The 25,320-nt window shown below is 32.0% G+C and overlaps 1 protein-coding gene across 6 annotated transcripts in view; it reads left to right on the top strand.

Annotated features, from left to right (window-relative positions):
- Nucleotides 1-25,320, top strand: part of LOC145256392 (echinoderm microtubule-associated protein-like 6) — a 902,875-nt gene that overhangs the window by 543,531 nt on the left and 334,024 nt on the right. For all 6 annotated transcript variants that reach the window (XM_080115242.1, XM_080115245.1, XM_080115243.1 and 3 more), the window contains 5 exons: nucleotides 4,381-4,474; nucleotides 5,954-6,054; nucleotides 11,886-12,088; nucleotides 16,930-17,169; nucleotides 22,068-22,269. In XM_080115242.1, the coding sequence (XP_079971368.1) occupies nucleotides 4,381-4,474; nucleotides 5,954-6,054; nucleotides 11,886-12,088; nucleotides 16,930-17,169; nucleotides 22,068-22,269 (840 nt within the window). The remainder of the gene's footprint in view (nucleotides 1-4,380; nucleotides 4,475-5,953; nucleotides 6,055-11,885; nucleotides 12,089-16,929; nucleotides 17,170-22,067; nucleotides 22,270-25,320) is intronic.

A 25,320-nucleotide genomic window follows, 5' to 3' on the forward strand; every position in this document is an offset into this window, starting at 1 on the left:
GAAAATAACAACTCAAAAGAAACACAGTTTTCTCGACATGGGGGCAATTTCTTCATCACTAACCGTTTGTCTACAACTACGTCCGCGTGCTTGCTATATTTAGCGAAGCCAAGGAAAAGACAGCAGAAGGACCACCAGCCTCGCCATCACCACAACGCTACGGCTGTCGCGACCAATGCTACTACTACTACAACGAAGGCTTCGGCGCGCCTTCTAACAACAACAACTATCGCTATTGACACGGGATTATAACCATCACTGCTGCTACTACCATTACCAACGAAGGCTTCATCGCGCCTTCTAACAACAACAACTATCGCTATTGACACACGATTATAACCAGCACTGCTGCTACTACTATAACAAACGAAGGCTTCGTCGCGCCTTCTAACAACAACTATCGCCATTGACACAGGATTATAACCAGACACCAGCACTGCTGCTACTACTATTACAAACGAAGGCTTCGTCGCACCTTCTAACAACAACAACTATCGCTATTGACACAGGATTATAACCAGCACTGCTGCTACCACTACTACAAACGAAGGTTTCATCGCGCCTTCTAACAACGACTATCGCCATTGACACAGGATTATAACCAGACCAGCACTGCTGCTACTACTATTACAAACGAAGGTTTCGTCGTGCCTTATAACAACAATAACAACAACTAACAACAATCTGCCATCTTCACCCCAAGGACAGCTCGTTATTATTCTGTGTTATTTATTCAAAAATAAATTGTTGAGTTCGTTCAAATCTTAATCCTGTGTTGTCTATTCTTTTTGCTTGTCACCATACGCTTCGTAACATAACAATTTTATGTTAATTTTATGTGTGAAACAGTTTTCCTATGCAAAATTTTAAAATAATTTTTTTTTTCTTTTCGCCACATAATCATTTAAAAATGTAAAATCCCATTTTGGGGAAGTGATTTAGCTAAAGGGATTAATATATTTGCTGCTGCTATTATCATCATCATCATTATTATTATTATTATTATTAGTAGTAGTAGTAGTAGTAGTAGTAGTAGTATCTGTAATTTGTTTTTCTTTTACAGTAACACAAATCAATTTAATAATCAACCAAATGTATATAAAATATGAACATATTTCCAAACAAGGAAGGTACAGAATAGTAAACAAAAATCCCTCCTAATGTTAAGAATGCTTTTCTAAATAGTATGTTATTATATAGAAACGCATTCTTGACATGGGACGAGCTTTCTTAACTATTCGCTCCCTACACTGTTTTCTTATTTTACATACCAATTGTCGGGTAATTATTTTGGGGACGCCAGCACACCAGATTTCAATCCGCTATTTTGGTTCGCCAAAAAGTATGCCAAAATGTACGCCAGTGCACCAACTTTTATTCCATCATAAAAACAAATTTCTACAGAAAAAAAAAAATATTTTTACATTTTTATTTAATGAATAAACATAAAAGTACATATGAAAAACCGTGTTTATCATTTTCAAAGTTCAACAATCGAACTGAAGTCGATGTGTTGCTTCCAAAACAAAACGAACTTTTTTGATTAATCTCTGTATGGCATACCGAGAAAATATTTTTTCTAATGAATAAAAATGAATAACATTTATTTTTACAAAAACCTTTACACATTTCTCTAGCTAATAAACATAAAATTTCATATGAAAAACTACTTTTATTATTTAAAAAAATCAAACTCATGCAACAAAGCTGAAGTTGATATTTTCGATTCTAAAAAAAACTAACTTTTTGATAAATCCATGTGCTGGTACAGTGTCGACAATTGATAGGAGAGGCAAGTGACTGAACTATACTTTCTTCCTATAATAAAAATAAAGAAAATACATCAACAACAACAACAACAACAACAACAACAACAGTAAATAGCAATCAACTCGGGCACAATGTCTGTACATTAAAATAATAATTTTTTATTTAACCAAAGTAGCTTTATGTGATATATGAGAGAGATGTCGGATATTGATTACGTTTTTTCATTACTTGTGATCTCCTGTTGTCATGAAATTCAATTAATAGCATTTTAGATATTTTAAGCATTTTAGATATTTTAAACATTTTAGATATTTCAAGCATTTTAGATATTTCAAGCATTTTAGATATTTTAAGCATTTTAGATATTTTAAGCATTTTAGATATTTTAAACATTTTAGATATTTTAAGCATTTTAGATATTTTAAACATTTTAGATATTTTAAGCATTTTAGATATTTCAAGCATTTTAGATATTTTAAGCATTTTAGATATTTTAAGCATTTTAGATATTTTAAGCATTTTAGATATTTTAAACATTTTAGATATTTTAAGCATTTTAGATATTTTAAGCATTTTAGATATTTCAAGCATTTTAGATATTTCAAGCATTTCAGATATTTCAAGCATTTTAGATATTTTAAGCATTTTAGATATTTTAAGCATTTTAGATATTTCAAGCATTTTAGATATTTTAAGTATTTTAGATATTTTAAGCATTTTAAATATTTTAAGCATTTTAGATATTTTAAGCATTTTAGATATTTCAAGCATTTTAGATATTTCAAGCATTTTAGATATTTTAAGCATTTTAGATATTTCAAGCATTTTAGATATTTCAAGCATTTCCAATATTTTAAGCAGTTTTTTTAGTTCATAGAGTAAATGCAGCATTGTGGTGATTTCTGGAGTGAAAATGATGGACAAATTGTGAACGAATTCAAAATAAATAGTTCAAAATGTGTCAAGTTGAAAAGAAGAGAGACAGGATGATTACAAAAGTGATGGCTGGAAATCCTTCACGATTGTGGCAAGTGTTATTCCAAGCATATTTGATTAAGAAAACCCAAATAAAATGTATCCCATTTCCAGATTGACTTTCCAAGCCACAATGGACCAAAATCCATAAGTCTAAAAAAAAAAAAAGAAGACAGGCACTGTGATATGTGATACCCATCCCTAACTCCTGTTAGTTGCTCTTCATCCCCAAATTTTCTTTCCTTCTGTGGTTTGGCACTGGATCTATTGATTGCCATTATTCAAATGCCTGTATAGTAGACTTTAGTCATCATTTGGCAAACTCTTCTTCATTTGTGTGAATGGACATGATTTAAGCTGTACCTAACTCAACTACATGGACAAGACTTTCATTGTATTGAACCACCACTATAGTATCTAATTTATTGGTTGGCTATGTTATTAATCAACACAGACAAATACATATAAAATGACTAATCCTTTAAAAAGTTATCTCTATCAACTTGATTCAAAACTTTGTAACCTTCATACATTTAAGGCTTTAATTATAATTAAGGTTGATTTCAATCTTTTGAATAGAAAATGTGAGATCAATTCTTTATACTTTCATGGGATCTGTAGGAGGCTAGATTATGCAGAAGTTAACTGGAGATGCTGAAAGCTGCATGAGTCAGCTGGAGGCGCTGGAAGCTGCAGGAGTGAGCTGGAAGTACTGGAAGCTGCAGGAGTGAGCTGGAAGTACTGGAAGCTGCAGGAGTGAGCTGGAGGCGTTGGAGGCACTTGAAGCTGCAGGAGTGAGCTGGAGGCGTTGGAGGCACTTGAAGCTGTAGGAGTGAGCTTGAGGCGCTGGAAGCTGTAGGAGTGAGCTAGAGGCGCTGGAAGCTACAGGAGTGAGCTAGAGGCGCTGGAAGCCACAGGAGTGAGCTAGAGGCGCTGGAAGCCACAGGAGTGAGCTAGAGGTGCTGGAAGCTGCAAGAGTGAGCTGGAGCATCTAGTGAACCAGAGTTTGCGTGTTGTAGAGGGAGTCTCAGAAGGTCGGCAGTAGTGGAGAGTGAAATTTGCATACAGGTAGCTTTTGGTACTTAGCCCTAAAAAGAGCTGTTTGAATCGCAACAGTATGAAAAGAGCCTTTTGAACTATTGCTACTGGGCTCGGATGACTTGATTGGGTGCAGCAAAGGTGCAATTCGGGAGGTTTCCTGCCAGCTTAAGGATTTTTGCTGAGAAAGTGCTCTCTTTATGGAGTGTTGATATTACAGATGATAGTGGCAAAAAATAAACAAATGGCTAAAATGGCCCAAACAAATTTCTTATAGTAAAACGTGTTTTAGATATTTATTGACTGTGTCTACATTAATTTTGGTTTGAAATTAAAAGTCTGTTGTTTTTTTTTATTTAGTTTCCAAAAAGTTTATGTGTTTTCTCAATTGTGATAAAAACAAAACAGAAGTCATTAGTATGCATAGCCATTGTTTGTTTATTAAGTGGAAATAGTGATCTGACACACACTGTGAGCATATTATGAAGATGATATCAAGAAACAAAAATAAGGCGAAACCAGTTTAGGCCAATAATGCAATTAAAGTTATAAAAAATTTCTATTGAAAAATAAATTTGTTCACAACTTTTCTTATAGCTGATGGCAAGAAGTTGGCTTCTGTTGGTCTGGACGATTCTCACATGATTGTTGTCTGGGATTGGAAGAAAGGACAGAAATTGGCAGCTACCAAGTAAGTATTTTTGCGACAGTATGGTCCTCATTATGATTAATGATAAGATACAAGATAAGCCCAACCCACATTAAATATGGCAGATGAATCCAGCAAGACAAAAACACAAAAGAGAGGCAGACGTGCTACCCCTCTAGCGAAATATGCATTGACTCCGATGTTGTACGCAGTTTGACTTAGTGAGCGCCTAGTTTTTCTTATTTATTATAGCTTTTTTATTTTGGCTTGTTTCGTTTTTCTTTTTTTAGGGGGGATGGATATTTTCTTTGCGAATTGTTTTGTTATTATATGATTTTGTAAATACATATCAGGATCAGTAGGAGAAATGGAATGGTCTCATGTCGATGAGGCCATGTGTAACATGAAAAGTGAAAAAATATTAGATAATTTTGAAACATTTTTAGAGCATGTTCATGAAAAATATGGTAATTAAAAAAAACTCCCAATAAGCTTTGGGAAAAAAAAACGTTTTGAACAATTGAAATTTTTATTTTTTATTTTTGAATAAAAAATAATTATTAAAACAAAAACAGTAATGTTCTCCTCGAGTAGTTTTTATTTTATTCAAGAAAATAAAAGGTACTCATGCACTTATTGAGCCATGCTGAAATAATGACATTATTTAGAAAGCCATTCTTAACATGCTGAAATAATGACATTATTTAGAAATGGGGACGGGAGGGTGTTATGCACCTGTTCTCTACTTTCACCTAACAATTTAATAAAATCAGGTATCGTAAAACTTTAATTAAACATGAAAATACTATTTAAAAATAGCATGGATCAATAAGTGCACTAGAACCAAATAACATTTCACTGTGTTTCGATCGACGACATTCCTTGAGAGGTACGTACACGCTAAAGCTTTTTGTTTATCGCCACAAGTACTAATTTGGATTTGCACCAATTTTCCTGTTAATACCTATAACTATAATCTCTGGCCAAAAAAAATATCCATAAAAAAAAAAAATTGTAATAACAATAATTCGCAAAGCGCAAAGTTCAAGCCAAAATAAATAAATAAAAAAAAACTAGGCCACACACGCAAAAATTCTTTCCTTGTAAAAATAATAATTGCTCCCTAAGTCAAACTGTGTACAACGTCGGAGCCAACGTGTATTTCGCTAGAGGGGTAGCACTTGTGTATGTCAGCCAAAAGAGACTAATGCTAATGTTTTTTAAACGTACTATGACTCTTTAATTTTCAGATCTATTTGTTTTTTTTTTTTCTTTTTTGTTTGCAAATTTTGTGACTTCATGTTTGCTTTCTGTTTAAAAGTCAAGCTTTTATTTTTAGTTTTGTGTTTTTACCTAAACAAATCTGGAACAAGGCTGTGGCCTCCAAGCTCTCCTTAGTGTATGAATTGTTTTTTGTACTATCAAGTTTTTAAATATCTGGTTTTCCATCTTTCATTATACTTGAACCTTGCCTGCAAGTTGTTATGGTTGCATTTTCTTCTTCAAAACTATCTTTCACAGAGGACACAAAGATAAGATTTTTGTCATCAAATGGAATCCATTTGATGATAACCACCTTGTCAGTGTTGGAGTAAAACACATAAAATTTTGGAGTCAAACAGGTGAGTAAGATTAAAACACTTTTTCACATACATTTAATTTCCCATCTATTTCCCAAACTATAACCGGTTAGACCTATTTGGCACAGTAGTAAGAGCATTCACTAATGGGCTGGTCAGGTTAAAAATTTATACTTGCAGATTAAGGATAAGGGCAATAATCCTTGGAAGAAATGGTGTCCTCCTTTATCCTTGGTGCTAATAAAAAGCGAACCTTTAGGTTACCCTTGACTATGATTACACATGCAAAATTATTCATCATCTCATAAGCACAAATGAGATTATAGATCAAATGAAACAACAGTTTATCATCTTTTTTTCCACTTGCAAAAATAGGCTCCATCTAATCGTATATTTTGTTACTATAATGAACGAATATTTTGTTAAAATATTGGTTGGAAAGCATGATTGGAGAAAGCCCCCCCCCCTCCATCCCAATTTGCATTAATCATAAATAACAAGAACAACATTTCATACTCACATACCACAAAAACACACACACACACACACACACACACACACACACACCGAGAAAGAACTTTCTAACAAACTTTGATGTAAGTGGTATTAGGCTTTGAAGCGGTTTTACTATATATGTACGATCAAATTATTTCCTTTTGTAGGACTGATTGCTCCTGCTGTTATTCATACAGAAATAATGTGTAAAGTTTCTTGAATCAGCAGCAGCTGAATCAAACAGGTATTTAGTCGTGCCGAGTTTTGATCGTACCTAAGGTTGTTTACTAAAATTGTACGACTAATTATGTACGATTTTTTGTTCCTGCTGCTGTTTTACTATTAAAGCAACTTTTACACAAATTTGCTATTGGGTTTTGTTAGCGCAAAATATCGTAAAAATCTGTTGTATCATTGAAATAAACAATAAAATGAATTTACTCTCATAACCTTTAATCGAAAGGTTATTTTTTTGCAAATATATATTTTTTTTAGATATTATTTTTTCCAATTCTGTGTGCTACTTTTATTCCGTTTTTTTTTTTTTAAATATATTCTCTCTTAAGCCAGAAAGTAAACAAAATAGAAATACAACTATTTGTGTTGCGAGATATTTCAAATTTTGTTATAAATTTTCGTTTCAAAGTTTTAGAAGTTTGTGTTAAAACAAAAAAATATCAAAGAAAAAGTCACTTCGGTTTATTTAAGACAAATAGTTCATCCCGGCTTTGTTCAGACCCTAGAAAGCTCTCTCCTTAGTGTATGAATTGTAACTTTGTAAAATTCATAACTTGCCCTGTATGTGAATACACTTTATGTAAGATTTCATATTTTTAAACCAAAATTTGTTCAAGATATTTCGTAGAGCCTGCAGAGGTCAATTTTTTAAAACTTTGATCCCAATTTTGACACCTTAATATTTAGTATTTTTGTTTCAAATAAAAATACAAAGTTTTATCCATGTCCAAGTTACCTACATCTAAAATTACAAGTCTTTACACCCAAAATTGGCGGAGGAATTTGGTAGAATCTGCAAAGGTCAACTCTTTCAACTTTGATCTTTTGGCAGCCAAATTTTCACCTCAAAACTGATTAAAATGCTTGTTGCATGTCTGAATACTCATGTATAAATTTCAAATGTTAAGACCTAAAATTGGCTGAGTATTTTGTAAAAATCCAGACATTTAGACCGCAAATTGACTTAATAGTTGGCTATAAACTGCAAAAGTAAAATCTTTTGAACTTAGAAGACAAATTTTCAGCAAAAAAAAAAAAAACAATTAAAAAGCTTGCCTTATGTCTGAATACACTTTATGTAAAATTTCAAATGTTTAAACCAAAAATTAGCTGTAATTTAGTAGAGACCACAGAGGTCAATCTTTGTTGAAATTAGAATAAAGAAATAATTTTTATTTTTATTTTTCTATACACATATTCCACATCTCAACATTTAGTGAAAAGAACGCACTCTTTGACCGGCATTTTGCAGGTCACTTCCATATTCATCATCGTCGTCGTCATAATTCCTTTCCAGTAGTCTGCTACTCTCCCACGCTCTAGAGAGGGGGGGGGGGTGAGGAAGGGAGGAAGAAAGGACCTTTGCCCGTTTTCGTTAGTTCGAATATCCCTGACCTTTAAGGAAGAGGCTTTACTTCATTCTCCATCAAAAAGATTTTGACGTTAAATATGATGTTACTGGTTTTTCTCCTTTAGATAAAGACGTTTGTTTGGAACTCCATTGATAGTTACTAAACTTTCAGCGTAATTTCATTCCAAGGTTTTATCGACTGGAAAATTAGTTTCAAAAAGACCAGCAAAAGAAACCGGTTGTATTTTGGAGATTTCCTTTCTGTAAAAGACAGAAATTAATTTCGACGGCTTGTCGAGAAGACGAGCAGATTTTGGCACATGTGAGTTATTGCATAGGGAAATGTACACAGACACACAGGCAGACACACAGACACGTTCTCTTTTATAGATATACTAGCATTGGTGCCCGGCGTTGCCTGGGTATTTGGAGGTGTATGTTGAGCAAAAAAAAAAAAAAAAAAAGCGGTCAATTTTTTAAAACTTTGACCCCTATTATGACCCCTTAAAATTTATTGTTTTGGGCTCAAATCAAGTTATTAAGTTAGATCACTGTCCAAGGAACCTATATCTAAAATTTCAAGTGTGTAGACCCAAAATTGTCCCAGGAGTATGGTAGAGTTCTCAAAGGTCAAATCGTTGAACTTTGACCACTTATTCGCCAAATTTCTGGCCGAAAACCGATCACATCGATTTTCCCAAATCTCAGTACTCTGTATATCAAATTTCGAGTCGAGTAGGCTTAAAATGGACAGAGTTATTTCGTGGGGAAATGTACACGCACACACACACACGCACACACACAGACACTTTCACTTTTATAGATAGACTAGCATTTCAGCCCAGCGTTGTCCGGGTGTTTGGATGCGTACGTTGAGCAAAAAAAAAAAAAAAAGTGGTAGTAGTAAGGCAGGCTCGAAGCCGTACCGCAAAGGAGGAAAAGAATGGGAGAAAAAACCTGACGTGTTTGCGGTTACGACCACCACCAAACCGGAAGTGACATAGGTTTAAATTAAGGCTAGACAATCGAAAGGAGAGAATGACTTTTAAAAATATCGGCGAAAAAAGCGCCCCCCCCCTGTAGAAAAGTGCCCAGTTTAAGGTGAAGATATTAATGTTTTTAGCAAATTTTTCGATATTTGTTGTCTGAAAGGTCGAACTTCAAAACGATACTGATCTTGTAAAAATCAGTCGCCTCAGTCGAAAATTTCAGGCAGACATGCAAACATACATACATACAGACATACTATATACATATATTGGTAACTAAAAATTTTGGACCCAAACCGATTAAAAAGCTTGTTCTATCTCTGAATACCCTTTATGTTAAATTTCAAGTAATTTGTTAGAGACTGCAGAGATCAAATTTTTTTAACTTTGACCCCTTAAAATCATAACTCCTTAAAATTTATTGTTTTGGGCTCAAATCAAGTTACTAAATTAGATCTATATCCAAGGAACTAATATCTAAAATTTCAAGTGTTTATACTCAAAATTTGCGGAGGAGTTTGGTAGAGTTCTCAAAGGTCAAATTGTTGAATTTTGATCCCTTAACAGACAAATTTCTGTCTGAAAACGGATTGCAAAGATTTTCCCAAATCTCAATAACCTGTATATTTACTTTCGAGTCTGTAGACTTAAAATTGACAAAGTTATTGCATAGGTAAATGTACACAGACACAGACACTTTCACTTTTATAGATATGTAGGTTTTGTTTGAACCTTTTTACTCCAGTTGAATTAATTAAAAACCACAAACAAAACCAAAAAAACTAGCAGTAGTCGATAATATAAATTAAAAAATGTTTGAGAAAACTTTAAAAAATGATTTTCTTTGCTTTTCGGGGGGGGGGGGGGCGGGGGTGGAGTCAATGTGCGCTGCTTGTCCAACCTGCAAAGGGTGTTTATTCCGAAAGCCGTTCTGGACATGGGGAGGTTAGGGATGTTTATTCTGAAAGCCGTTCTTAACATTGGGAGGTTGGGGATGGTAATTCCGAAAGGCATTTTCTTATTTTCAACGTCCCCCATGACTTTCAGAATAAACACCCTTTGCAGGTTTGACAAGCAAAACTAAACTTTATGCGGCACATGTACAGTTTAGTCAAGACATTAAAAAATGAAAATATCGAAAAAAGTTTAAATTGTATGGATCCGTTATGGGATGAAGTTCTCTGAAAAAAAAATTCGCTTAATTTCATCAAGTAGTTTTTTTATTTACAGTGAAAAAACAATTTGTTATGATACCGAACAAAAGGTTTGATTTTTATGAAGAAAAGCTAGTATTAAAGATGGGGAGGGAGTGTCGACGCTTTAACTGGAGTTATCTCCCCGTGGCGTTTATAAAATCCAAACAAATTTTTTTTAAAAATCCAAGATGTCTACCTTCAACCTGCTGTCATACAAACGTGTTTTTCCGCTGTAAAAAAAGAAAAAAACTACCCGATCAAATTAAGTGAAATTTTTTTTTTTTGGGGGGGGGGGGATCTTTAATTCAAAAACAGATACGTACAATATAACATTTTTTTTCGATATTTTCATTTTTTAATGTGTTGATTAAACTGTACAAGTATCCTTTATGGAATATTATTTTAAGAAAAAAAAAAAAAGGAAAGAAAAAAAACTGAAAATAATTTGTTTAAATAGTTATTTACTTTCCTCCCCCACAAGAGCAGTTAGACATTAATGTTTTAAATGTGGGGAAAACTAGTTCCCCCAAAAGAGGCACACGGGATTGGAACTATTGCTTCAGGGATTTATTCTACTTTTTTAAAAAGATTTTCTAGTGTTATATTGGTATTGTGTTATGAAATTCAAATTTAATAAAAAGTCACTTGTAAAATTTAATTTAAAAAAAAATCTCTCGGCTGTAAGTTGTGACTGACTAAATTTTAAAAGTGGGAGTGGTACCATTAAAATGAACGACATTTTATGCTTAAAAATTTGTTTTTCTACATCGTCACCATCATTCTCAATGCACTTTTGCTAGCAACGAATGATGGCTGTGCATGGGCATCTGAAGCATGCTTTGTCATATGAGGGGCATTCCAAAAGAACATCCCCTTATTTTTTTAACTAAAAAATTAAAGAGTAATATTTTGTGCTCCAAGATTTATTTTTCTACATAGTCACCACCATTCTCAATGCACTTTTGCCAGAAATTCAATAATGCATCTCTGCTTTTGACGTGCATCAATGATAGGGGTTGCTTTCTTAGAGTCTCACACAGTCAACAGAGAGATGGAACCTTCATGCATAAGTTCAGTCTTCATAACAATGCAATTTGCAGTCCCTTTTGATCCATTTGGGAGGAATAAAAATATAGGAGACATTACTTTTGGAATGTTCCTCATAGATGAATGTTTTTTATAGAATATTTAATTACACTAAAAAACTGACTAAAAAAACTCAAAATACACAATATGTAGCTTAACAATTTGCAAAAATATGTTTGCTAGTATAAGCTTTCCAACTATCGACTGGACTAGCAAACTTGTTACACCTATATCTCTATAACGCCATCATCCGTCCATGCATTGAGTATTGTTGCCATATCTGAACTAGTGCACCTACCACTATATATATATATATATATATATATATATATATATATATATATATATATATATATATGATGACAGACTCTGCATTGAATGAAAGCCATCTTAGCAAACATGTACATAGATAGCAATTATTGCAATTAAATGATAATTTTGTGAATATAAAAAAATAAAATCTAATTTATTGTTTTATTTGTATAATTTCTTTATATTGCTTTGTGTTGCAATTATTAGGTGGTGGTTTTACTTCCAAGCGTGGTCTCTTTGGTAAAACGGCCAAAATGTGTGATATGCTCTCAATTGCTTTTGGTAAAGCTGCCGAATGCTGTTACTCTGGCGGAAGTGATGGGCATGTCTTTCATTGGGTTGGAACAACTTTGCAAAGAACTGTGAAAGCCCATGATGGACCATGTTTTGCAATGCATTCTTTAGAAAAGGTATCAAATATTTTAATTTTATTTCTTACGTTTTCCATTGTGTTTTTGTTTGTGTTTTTATAACACAAACAAAAACAAAAAAATAAAATAATATATAATAATTATAAAAAATCCATTCATTTATTAATGCAAAATAGTACTGAGATATCATAAACTCTGAATAGTTGAGCAAAGTTATAATAACCCTAGTTAAAGGTTTACAAGGAAAACAGAACACAGGAATAAAGTCGGAAAATGTATTAACAAGAACATACAAACGTGTGAGTTGTGCATCAGTTGGTCATCAAAATCTACAAAATCTGCATTAATGCCTCCTGGTATTTATTGTATATGGATCAGTTCATTCGTAATTTCGCCACAACAAAAATAAAGCAAATAGGAACAAAAACTATATAACACCGAGCAAAAGCAACATGTCGTAACAGAAGTGCATATCAAGAGGAGATGGACAGTGTAAGAGAAAACGTCTACCGAAACATCCAGAGAGCATGACAACATCAGCTCCAAGAAATCTGAACCATACACAAAAGGACACCGCTCAGAAACTCACTACAGTTTGTATACCATACATGAAGGGCTTGTCTGAAACTTCAACGAATATGTAATCCATATGACATTAGGAAAGTATTCAGGAATGATTCAACTCTCTGGAAACAGCTTGTGAGAATCAAGCCCCCTACAGAAAAAATCATGACTAAGAACTGTGTATATGAAATCCCATGTAAATGTGGAAAACTATTCAAAGGTGAAAGTACAGTGAAAGTACAGTTAGAAGAACATCAAAAAGTTGTAGTATGTGAAGGGATTGAAAAATCAGGTATAGCTGACCATATCTGGAAGGGAAAAGAAAACCATCTAACATTATGGGACAAAGTAAAAATTATACACAGAGAAGAATGGTGGAGAGTAAGATGACTGAAAGAAGCAGCACATATGCTGGGGAATAGCCAACTGTTAAGTAGACCTTATATAGATTTTAATACGATATTGGAATCATTAATTATAAACAATAAAATATATATACAAGTAATAAGTAAAAACATTAATATATATATATATATATATATATATATTTATAATATAAAGCTGAATGTGTGTGTGTGTGTGTGTGTGTGTGTGTGTGTGTGTGTCTGGTCACGAATAGGCTCCTATATGGTTGACTATTTTAAAAAACTGATTACACATAATGATAGAAGATGTATCGAGACACAGGAATGGGTATGTTTGATCTGGCAGAACAGTGGTTCATTAAAATTGTGGGGTCTGCGTTCGCGCCTGGTCCACAAAGTATGGAAATAAAAAATTAAAAAATTAAAAAAAAACGTTTACAAGTGTTTTTGATATAGATGTACATAAGAATACTTTGATAAGTATGCTTTAACTTAAATAGGGATGGTATAATAAAATTGTGGGGTCTGCGTTCGCGCCTGGCCTCCATGGAATGGAAATAGGGACAAACTTTAATAAAGACTTTTTATATCTATCTGCGTAAGTATACTTTGATAATTACGTTTCAGTTTGAAGAAATATGGTATAATAAAATTATGGGGTGTTCGTTCGTACATGACCTCCATAGAATGTAAGTATGTCACAAAGTTTAACAAGGTTTTTTAATATAGATCCACAAAATATTGTGATAAGTGTTTCAGTGTGAACAGGTATGGTATAATGAATTATTATGGGGTTTATCTATTTTATTTTTACTTTCATCATATTTTGCTTTGGTTTTGATACCCCCAAATTCGAAGCTATCTCTTTACAACCATTTCTTTTCATAACTTATCATACTTTCATAAATCAGAGTCCATTTTCTGTAGGCTGTTTTTGAACCCAGTCAACGACGGGTACTTTTGCTAGTATATATATATATATATATATATATATATATATATATATATATATATATATATATATATATATTTAAATAAGGGGGTAGTCACCAACAATGTGTATTTTTTAACATTATTTTATTATTCCGTGTCTTAGTTTTTCATTGAGAATTATGTTTGGATCATTGTAATAATGTTTTTAAATAATTGAAATCGTTTTTAACTCGTTTCAGACGTTCTGTGAAGCGTCCTCTTCAGAAATTATTTTCAAATGTGTTGGAGATGTAAAAATAACATTTTCGTAGTTCATTTGAAGTGTTTCCAAGGGGTGGAAGCACGTAAATGTCTACTATTCATTAGAATGTTCAATTTTTATTACTCTTTTATTGGGCTGTGATCACTCCTGCGTTGTGTGTCTCTCTCTCACTCTCTCTTTCTGTTTGTGTTTTTTTCTTTTCCTTTAGGGTAGGGTGTGTGTGTGTGTTTTCTTTTATTGGTTTGAGAATGTGTGTACTGTTTTATAGTATTATGAGGTTATTTTCTTCCCTAGGAAAGTGACTGTGATCCAAGGTCGTTACTAATGTGTATGTGTGAGGAGGGGCGGAGGGGGGGGAGAACCAGCTCTTCTGAAATAAGGGTAGGGGTGCTTTCATTCTATTTTGATATTTATTTTTTGGATTATTGTGATTTTTCGTTTCAGTCTTTTTGGGTATTCTTTATATTATGTTTGTTTAGATAGAGCGGTGTATTTAGAAATATGTATAGGGGATTTTTTAATGTTTCTATTTATTTGTCTCCCCATGTGGCTATGGCCAGACCCAGTGTTTTAATGTGTCGGTTCTGATTTATGTGTGGGTATATGTATATGGATGTGCATGCGAGTATGTCTTGCATTTCAAGCTCTGTTCAGTTCAGGAGATCAGCGGCCTCAACACAGCCCAATAAAAGAGTAATAAAAATTGAACATTCTAATGAATAGTAGACATTTACACGCTTCCACCTCTTGGAAACACTCCAAATGAACTACAAAAATGCTATTTTTACATCTCCAACACATTTGAAAATAATTTCTGACGAGGACGCTTCACAGAACGTCTGAAACGCGTTAAAAACGATTTCAATGATTTAAAAACATTATTACAATGATCTAAACATAATTCTCGATGAAAAACCAAATAATAAAATAATGTTAAAAATACACATTGTTGGTGACTACCCCCTTATTTAAATATACATCTTTCTTTCGTTGGAATTTCTTAACCCATTTTATATATATATATATATATATATATATATATATATATAGTAATAATTACTAATAAATAGTGATATTAACAACTAGAAATAAAAATAGGTTTAAAGCTCCTAAAATTTGTACGAGAATTGTTTGCAAGGACCTGTGGCACAGTGCTTACAATACTTGAAAAAAAAAATCAATTGTAAAAAGTGATATTCTCCTGAAGGTTGAAGGTTCAATCCTCAGTGTAGGCGACTGAAAAAATACAATTGCAAATTACTTAGAACCTCTATCATGGCTGACAGAACAGAAGTAAAGAGTTTTGCTCGAAATTCCGTCCAAATTCCCGAATCCGGCAGAAACTTTTGTGAGTTTGACAAGATACACCTGAAGAAGGTCAAAGGTTACATTGACCGAAAGGTTGTAAAAATCACACTCAAGATGAGAACAGTAGTCTGATGAATCTAAATAATACGAATAACCAATCCTCATCTCAAAAATTCAGAAACAATAAAAAATATGTTTCAGCCAGATATCTACCTGAAAACAACCAACTTTCGAGGGCTTAGAACATAGATGATCCTTACTCCTTGCAAACTTCCTATTACACTCCCACTAAAGAGTTTCCATATGGATATACCAAACTGCAGTCACTATCCTATCGATGCAATGTTGTATGAACTTATTGCGCTTATTGCCCCCCCCCTCAACATAAATACCAGTGACTAACCTGACAATCATACTTGAGTGTTTTTTCACTCAGATATTTTAAACAAATATTAATTCAGCAAACCAATTTCTCTATTTGCATCATATAATCTATGAAATTTCCCTTACCATTTCATTTTGAGATTGATTATGAAGAAAGCCTCGCCACCGACACTTACTCCAACTGAGAATTTTATGACATGTTGAGCAAAGGCAGCACTTGTAAAAGTCCTAGTTATGAGTTAAATAAACTGAAAAGGGAGTTGATAAGCTGTAAAAAGTTGATAATGCTATGGCAATTGGTTTCAAAGATGGCTACAGTAATTGAATAATGTCGATTAAGTTACCTAAAAAACAGTTGTTTGTAGCTATATAAGTTGTTTGTAGATGGACAAGTTGTTTGTAGCTATAAAAATTGTTTGTAGCTTTACAAGTTGTTTGTAGCTATAAAAATTGTCTGTAGCTTTACAAGTTGTTTGTAGCTATAAAAATTGTCTGTAGCTATACAAGTTATTTATAGGTGTATAAGTTGGCTATAGCTGTATAAATTGTAGCTATACAAATTGTTTGTATCTGTACAAATTGTTTATAGTTATACAAATTGTTTGTAGCTGGACAAGTTGTTGCTATACAAATTGTTTGTAGCTATGCAAATTGTTTGTATCTATGTAAGTTGTTTGTAGGTGTACAAGTTGTTTGTAGCTATACAAACTAATAATAGGTTTTTTGGTGCCTCGTCTGATGTCTCCCTCAAGCTGCTATACCTGTCCGTATTTATGGCTTACACCTGCCAATTATATATTTTTGTAAGAAGCATCCCAGATGTATGTATATTTATTACATTAATTATTAAATACATGATGCTGTGAATTCTCGGGTTGTTTGTGTTTTTCCATTCATTTCAAACTAAATTCCAATCTAAAATTGGTTCTATGTTCATTTTCCTCATAATGTTAAACAAATTGTAATTATTTTTAGAAAAGATGACAAGATTTTTATCTGTTTAAAAAAAATAAAAAAATAAAAAACAGAAGAAAATCATGGTAATTTAAAATTTCTCTTTTTAGGGATTTGTGACTGGCGGAAAGGATGGAAATATAGTTCTTTGGGATGGAAAATTTGAACAATGTCTGAGAACTTATGCCATAAAGCGAACATCTTTCATCCAGGAATCGAGAGGAATCCTTATTGAAGATTGTCCCACTATTCGTGCAGTGGTGCTTGGTCATGGGAAAATTTTGGTTGGCACTAAGAATGGTGACATTCTGGAAGTTGAGAAAGATGGTCCCATGTTTATGCTAATGCAGGTAGGTTCAACATTTATAGACGTTTCTTCAATATTAAGTTGTTCATATCTTTTTTTGCTGTATTAGGAAGATAAAAATGTCCTCACATTTCAATGAGAGGTGTTGTCCGTACAATCTTCATTTAGTTGTCAGAACAGTTTCGTAGCTAAATCGACACATTTTAGTTAAAACGATCCTCCATAGATCAGCTTGTCATTCGGAAGTTTGAAATAGATTCGTTTGTCATCACACTTTCATACTGTTTTCCTGTTATGTCTTCATTTTGTTAACTTAGTAAAAAAATAAACTACTAAGTTTATTTTTTTACTAAGTTTATTTTTTTTACTATGTTTATTTAAAAAAATAAACTTAGTAAAAATGTTAATTTTCTCCTTTAAATTCTTTTAAGTGCAAAACATTTTAAAATTTTCCTTCTCACTTTTCTTTCAGAATTTGTACACTAATTTGATATTTCAATGAATTCCCATTTAAATATAGGAAAATATTTATATAAATTATTATATTTATAGTATATACATGCATTAAAATAATGAATTTAAAGTCTGTTTTCATTAATTAAGTATAGAATTTCCATGGGTTTCCAAGTATAAAATATATTATATAGGCATGCACTTTGTCTCTATGGCTTATCAATGCAGCTAGACTTTGTGAGATTTGAAAATAAGACCCCAGTAACTGATGTCTAACACTCAACCAATGAAGCCGAGAACCTCCGAGTGATAATAAGGGACATTGTATCACATGATATTATTTATGTAAATTTTTAATTATGATACTCATAATTTAAAAAATATGGGAGAGCATGACTAATGTAAAATGAAAATTGTTAGTTTTTTCACCAGAGTGCTTTACCTATAGGGGAGCATACATACATATATATAGTTATCTACACAACTCATCAGTGTGGCTGAAATAATCTTACTATTTTATCTATATGCACATATACTAAAATATAATATATTATGCATATATTTTTTCAATATTTACTATAACTATGCTAAATACATGAGTAGAACTTAGCATTGCTTGCTTTAAATATACTTTTGTGCTGTATATAATTATTTAAATTGCTTTCTTTTCTCTCATAAAATGATTTTTTCTACCAGCTATTAATAGGGTCATTTGCAGCCCAAAAAGACTGCAAGGTGAGTCTGTGCATGATTGACTGAATGAATACTGTCATTTGTTAATACCTTGGGCAATGGCATAAAATCTATGCATAACATAGCTACTTTTGTTCAATTGATCATATGCAGTGAATAATTTACTTGAAATATTGGGTTTCTCTATTATGCACAACACAATCACATTGACATATCGGTTCTGATTAGATCATCAAAGTTAAGCGACATTGAGCCTGGTCAGTATTAAAATGGGTGATTATTTGGTAAGACCACATGCTGTATGAAGCGTGGAGAAGGATGGGCGCTGCCAGACTATTCTTGCCAAAGACACACTACATGAAATAATATTGAAGGGATTCATTCATCATTATTCATTACCTCAAAATGTGTTGGTATACCATCAAACAGACCTTGTTGAAGGAGCAGACATGATTACAATTTACAGTGCAATACAATCATCGGTTTAACGTTCATTTTACATGCTTACTTTTAAAAATTGACTTTTAAACTAACCTAAATCTAATTAACTATTTTAAAAATTGACTTTTAAACTAACCTAAATCTAATTAACTATTTTCAAAATGGACTTTCAAACTAACCTAAATCTAATTAACTATTTTCAAAATTGACTTTCAAACTAACCTAAATCTAATTAACTATTTTAAAAAATTGACTTTCAAACTAACCTAAATCTAATTAGCTATTTTAAAAATTGACTTTCAAACTAACCTAAATCTAATTAACTATTTTAAAAATTGACTTTCAAACTAACCTAAATCTAATTAACTATTTTCAAAATTGACTTTCAAACTAACCTAAATCTAATTAACTATTTTAAAAATTGACTTTCAAACTAACCTAAATCTAATTAACTATTTTAAAAAATTGACTTTCAAACTAACCTAAATCTAATTAGCTATTTTAAAAATTGACTTTCAAACTAACCTAAATCTAATTAACTATTTTAAAAATTGACTTTCAAACTAACCTAAATCTAATTAGCTATTTTTAAAATTGACTTTCAAACTAACCTAAATCTAATTAACTATTTTAAAAATTGACTTTCAAACTAACCTAAATCTAATTAGCTATTTTAAAAATTGACTTTCAAACTAACCTAAATCTAATTAGCTATTTTAAAAATTGACTTTCAAACAAACCTAAATCTAATTATCTATTTTAAAAATTGACTTTCAAACTAACCTAAATCTAATTAGTTTTTTTAAAAATTGATTTTCAAACTAACCTAAATTTAATTAGCTATTTTAAAAAATTGACTTTCAAACAAACCTAAATCTAATTAACTATTTTTAAAAATTGACTTTCAAACTAACCTAAATCTAATTAACTATTTTAAAAAATTGACTTTCAAACAAACCTAAATCTAATTATCTATTTTAAAAATTGACTTTCAAACTAACCTAAATCTAATTAGCTATTTTAAAAATTGACTTTCAAACTAACCTAAATCTAATTATCTATTTTAAAAATTGACTTTCAAACTAACCTAAATCTAATTAGCTATTTTAAAAATTGACTTTCAAACTAACCTAAATCTAATTAGCTATTTTAAAAATTGACTTTCAAACTAACCTAAATCTAATTAGTTTTTTTAAAAATTGATTTTCAAACTAACCTAAATTTAATTAGCTATTTTAAAAAATTGACTTTCAAACAAACCTAAATCTAATTAACTATTTTTAAAAATTGACTTTCAAACTAACCTAAATCTAATTAACTATTTTAAAAAATTGACTTTCAAACAAACCTAAATCTAATTATCTATTTTAAAAATTGACTTTCAAACTAACCTAAATCTAATTAGCTATTTTAAAAATTGACTTTCAAACTAACCTAAATCTAATTAGCTATTTTAAAAATTGACTTTCAAACTAACCTAAATCTAATTAGCTATTTTAAAAATTGATTTTCAAACTAACCTTAATCTAATTAGCTATTTTAAAAATTGACTTTCAAACTAACCTAAATCTAATTAGTTTTTTTAAAAATTGATTTTCAAACTAACCTAAATTTAATTAGCTATTTTAAAAAATTGACTTTCAAACTAACCTAAATCTAATTAACTATTTTTAAAAATTGACTTTCAAACTAACCTAAATCTAATTAACTATTTTAAAAAATTGACTTTCAAACAAACCTAAATCTAATTATCTATTTTAAAAATTGACTTTCAAACTAACCTAAATCTAATTAGCTATTTTAAAAATTGACTTTCAAACTAACCTAAATCTAATTAGCTATTTTAAAAATTGACTTTCAAACTAACCTAAATCTAATTAGTTTTTTTTAAAATTGATTTTCAAACTAACCTAAATTTAATTAGATATTTTAAAAAATTGACTTTCAAACTAACCTAAATCTAATTAACTATTTTAAAAAATTGACTTTCAAACAAACCTAAATCTAATTATCTATTTTAAAAATTGACTTTCAAACTAACCTAAATCTAATTAGTTATTTTTAAAATCGACTTTCATACTAAACTAAATCTAATTGGCTATTTTAAAAATTGACTTTCAAACTAACCTAAATTTAATTAGCTATTTTTAAAATTGATTTTCAAACTAACCTAAATCTAATTAGCTATTTAAAAAATTGACTTTCAAACAAACCTAAATTTAATTAGTTATTTTTAAAATCGACTTTCATACTAAACTAAATCTAATTGGCTATTTTAAAAATTGACTTTCAAACTAACCTAAATCTAATTAGCTATTTTTAAAATTGATTTTCAAACTAACCTAAATCTAATTAGCTATTTAACACTTATTCTCTCAAATCCATCTCTATCATATTTTCCCTGGCCTTTCTCTGCCAACTGACACTACTACCTCAACTGTTCTACATCTACTAACAGAAAACTCTCATTTATTCTTTCAGTATTTTTTATAATATTCAGATTAAATCTTCTTCTGAGCTCATCAGAACTAAGTTTGTCTTTAAGATTCACATTTCACGGCCATCCATGCCGCACAAGTCTTTAACTTTCACTGGTATGGTTTCACTTCCATATATCACAGCATACACATGACTGATAACTTCTTTCTTAGTTGATAGTGGCAACTCTTTGTTGGTTAGTAATGACAGCAATTCCTTGAAGTTACTCCATTCACTTTTAACAATTCAAATATAATGACCATTATACAAAACTATGCCAATGTACAGAAGAAATGAAACATTACAAATAGCAGAGTTTAATACACATTTTTGGTTCTTCTTTAACTCTTTCATCTTCTTCATGAAGGTGATTATAATTTAAAAAATCAATAAACAGAGTAAGCACTGATCTCTAAGCTTTAGCAAATTTCCACATTGAGTAAAAGGATGCTTTGGTTTGAGTGCAGGATGCTGCTATTGTCATAAGATTTTGTATTTTCATCTTTCACATGGTGAGAAATTCATCTCAAAGTATGAATTGTTTCAACCACTTCTTGATAAAGCCATGTTAATGTAAAATAAGTCGTTACAAGTTGCAAATGCATAATTTCACTAAATTCACATCCACACAATTCATTCTTAATCCACAAGAATAAAATGAAATAATTACAGAAAATGTAAAATGTTTCTCATAAGCATTTTACATTACCTAAAAAATAAAAAATTTCATTTATATTTTATGTATATATAAATTATCATACCATTAAAAATGGTTGCAAAACACTTCTGTAACTACAACAAGCTAAGAATACGAAAAGATTCATTTTCTTATTGTAAGATATTAGAATAACGAAGATTCCTGCAATTTTTTTCCAGGGTCACAAGATGGGCGAAGTATGGGGTCTAGAAACACATCCTTCAAAGGATCTGTGTGCGACAGTCAGTGATGACAAAACTCTGCGGATATGGAGCACTTTGGCTGAATACAAAATGGTTAATTACAAAATACTTAAAGGTGCAGCTCGGTGTGTGTGCTTTTCACCAGATGGCAAAGCTGTGGCAATTGGATTCAAAGATGGTAACTTTTATTCTTGTAGACAGCAAACATATCTTTTCATTTTAAGCTATACATTATATAGACTTTAAAAATGAGTGTATTAACATATTTACTCCGTTTAATGACAGGCAAAGTGTTTAGAAAACAAAATCAAAATCTTGAAATGGTTTCAGAATGTTAATTTACATAAAATCCTTGTTTCAGAAGATGTTAGAAAAAAAGATTACAGAAGTCATGAAACATGCATAATACCATCAGATGTACAGGTATCTAACACATTTATATGTGAAAGTACAGAAAAAATTTTTTATATATTAATGCATTTAATGTTTTATTGGGTTGAGTTTTTACGTTTGCGTCACTTTATGTTGAATACTTATGGGTTCAAAAGGTTCTCACTTTTGTTTTAGTTAAAAAATAATTTTTTTTTCATATAGTAGAAGCACATTTTTTTTAAATATGAAAGTATGTAGTGTACTTTTTTTTTTTATAAATTTTTGATCTTGAAATGCTAATTCATGGTTTGCAGAGGGACTTTTTAGGGACTATTCTCAAAACGATTTTTATGCCATACTCTATCAAAGGCCTCTGATATGTCAGAGGTAATTGCCCTATGAGATATTACCATTAGCACATCTGCTGTATATTTAACAGAAATGGAAACCATACTGCATGTCACTAAGAATGTTATTTTTTCTGACTACTTCTCTATTTAACACAAATTCCAGCAACTTACTCATGACACACAGGAGACTTATTGGCTTGTACTGGGAGGGAGATGACTGATCACCTAAATTCTTAAATACAGGGCATACTGAGGAGATTTTCCAGGGTGTTTGGAAGCAGTTCTCCTTAAAACTAAGCTTAAACAGCATTGTAAGTATGAGAGCTAGTTCTAGTTGAAGCTTTTTCAACACTATAATGAGAATGCTGTCAGGGCCAGTTGCTTTACTGGAATCAATGTTTTTGATTAGCTTGGCAACATCATGCACAGATATCTGCATGTTGCATAGTATGTTTTCTGATACAGGAGGAAATACTGATGGTTGGTGGCCTTGGTCACATAATGTAGTATTAGTTGCAAAGTTATTGGCAAAAAGTTTGGCTTTGTCTGATGTTGATGAAATTACCTCAGATGATAGTTGGGCTAGAACACACGCTTCTGTTCAGAATCCTGTTTGCTATTTGCCAAAACTGGTGGGAACCAAGCCGCTGCTCAGCTACTTTGGATTTGACTGACTGAGCATACAGCTCTCTTGCGTTCTTTATTACTCTTAGTCCTGAAACTGGCTTTAGTACATCTATTACGTTGGAAGCAATGGAAAAAGTGATTTCTGTGTGCAATGGCAGCAGCACATTCTGGACAGAGCCGCGGCTGGCTGTTAGGTTTTTGCTGGAATTTTTTGGAGGGTATAAAACGGTCTATACGTACAATTAACTATTCTGTCAGGTCTGATACTATAGAGGACACATTCGTTTTAAACATGGAATGCAGAGGTGAATCTGATATAAATGTATGGAAGTTATCCAAGTCGGCCATAGAGTATCGATATACTGTACGATGGAGAGGTACATCTGAGGACATATTACATTTCATTTTGATCTTAACTAATACAACCGAGTGGTCGCAAGATCCTAGTGGAGACAGAACCAAGGATGAACATAGCTCAGGGCAGGTTGTAAGAAAAAGTTCTAGAAGATTTTCATACTGACTGTCAGTGTTAGGAACACTGGTGGGTTCGCGAACAATCTGAGTGAGGTCATAAGCAATGGCGAAATGTGACAGAACCTCCCCTCATTATCTGGCTGGTTTGAGTGGGTTAACTATTCCACATTGTGAACATTGAAGTCTCCATAGACGTGAATGTTAGCCAAAGGATGAGCAGACAGGATGTGGTCAATTTTCTCAGATATGCTCTTAAAGATAGTAACGCCACTGTTGTAGGGGCAATAGAGAGCAAATATAAATGCAGTGGTGTGAGTAAGTGCAACCCGGAAGCACATATAAAGTAATTTAGTCTCTACCACATGGAAAGCCATCTTTAATGTAGGCACATATGGCGATCTTAAGAGTGGTGACACATGAATTGGAAGTTACATTAGAGTATCCTTTAATCATCTAATCCAATGGTTCTCAACCGGGGTCCCCATAGTACGTGTAACGTAAATATCAGTTCAGTCTTCCTTCAAGATAAACTGTTGATATATGTTCTTTGGTTTTCTTTGCATTACTGAAAAATAAAATAAGCAATAAGGGTTCACCAAAATACATTAAAAAGAAAAGAAAGTCATGATTAAAAAAAGGTTGAGAACCATTGATCTAATCTAATAATCTCATCTAGGGAAATAGTCGGTCCAATGCCAGTTTCACTTAGGGATAATAGGTCTGGTTTAGTCTCCTGTAATTGGATTTCACCCTCTGGAAGGCCCCTGATGTTGGAGAAGGAGACATGGTATTTGGAATCTACATTGGAAGTTATAGATCTTGGTTTAATCGTGTATTTTTTCTGAAAACTTTTCATGATGGAGTTTTGGGATTTGTGAAATAGGTCGACAGACTTGGTTAGAGCAGGGCAGAGAAGGAAAGTAAGAAAAAGAAATGAAGCAGTGAGATGTCTGTCCATATTACACTTGAACCTCTTCATTTTAGTCTGGGAAACAGGGGCCCAGGGGGGAATTTAAAAGTTTTGAGGTGTGGGGTATGGGGTTTTGCTGCTTGTCGGGTTAGGAGTTTTTACATCGAGTTTTTACATCGAGTGGGTACATGTGCTTTAAGTTTCATTAAAATACTTGTAAAACAGACACAAAGATGAAACATTCCTGCGATGCGACAGAGATTGGAGTTTGGTTGCTAGTGCAGGATCTATTAGGTTGGAAACTCTTTTGTGAAGCCTAGGAGGGAGAGACTAGTAGCAGATGCACCATGCATGCATGGGTGTATAGTGGCTTTGTAGAAGTACATGGTACTCTCTGGTGTGAGTAACCTTCTAGCACATTAGAAAGCCCACCTCCTTTGTAGCAGCCTTGGCAACGATGTCAATGCATTTGTTCTCATTCATGTTGCCTGTGAAT

Source organism: Euprymna scolopes, chromosome 32 (assembly GCF_053919585.1).
Source record: "Euprymna scolopes isolate OS-2025 chromosome 32, ASM5391958v1, whole genome shotgun sequence".
NCBI lineage: Eukaryota > Metazoa > Mollusca > Cephalopoda > Sepiida > Sepiolidae > Euprymna > Euprymna scolopes.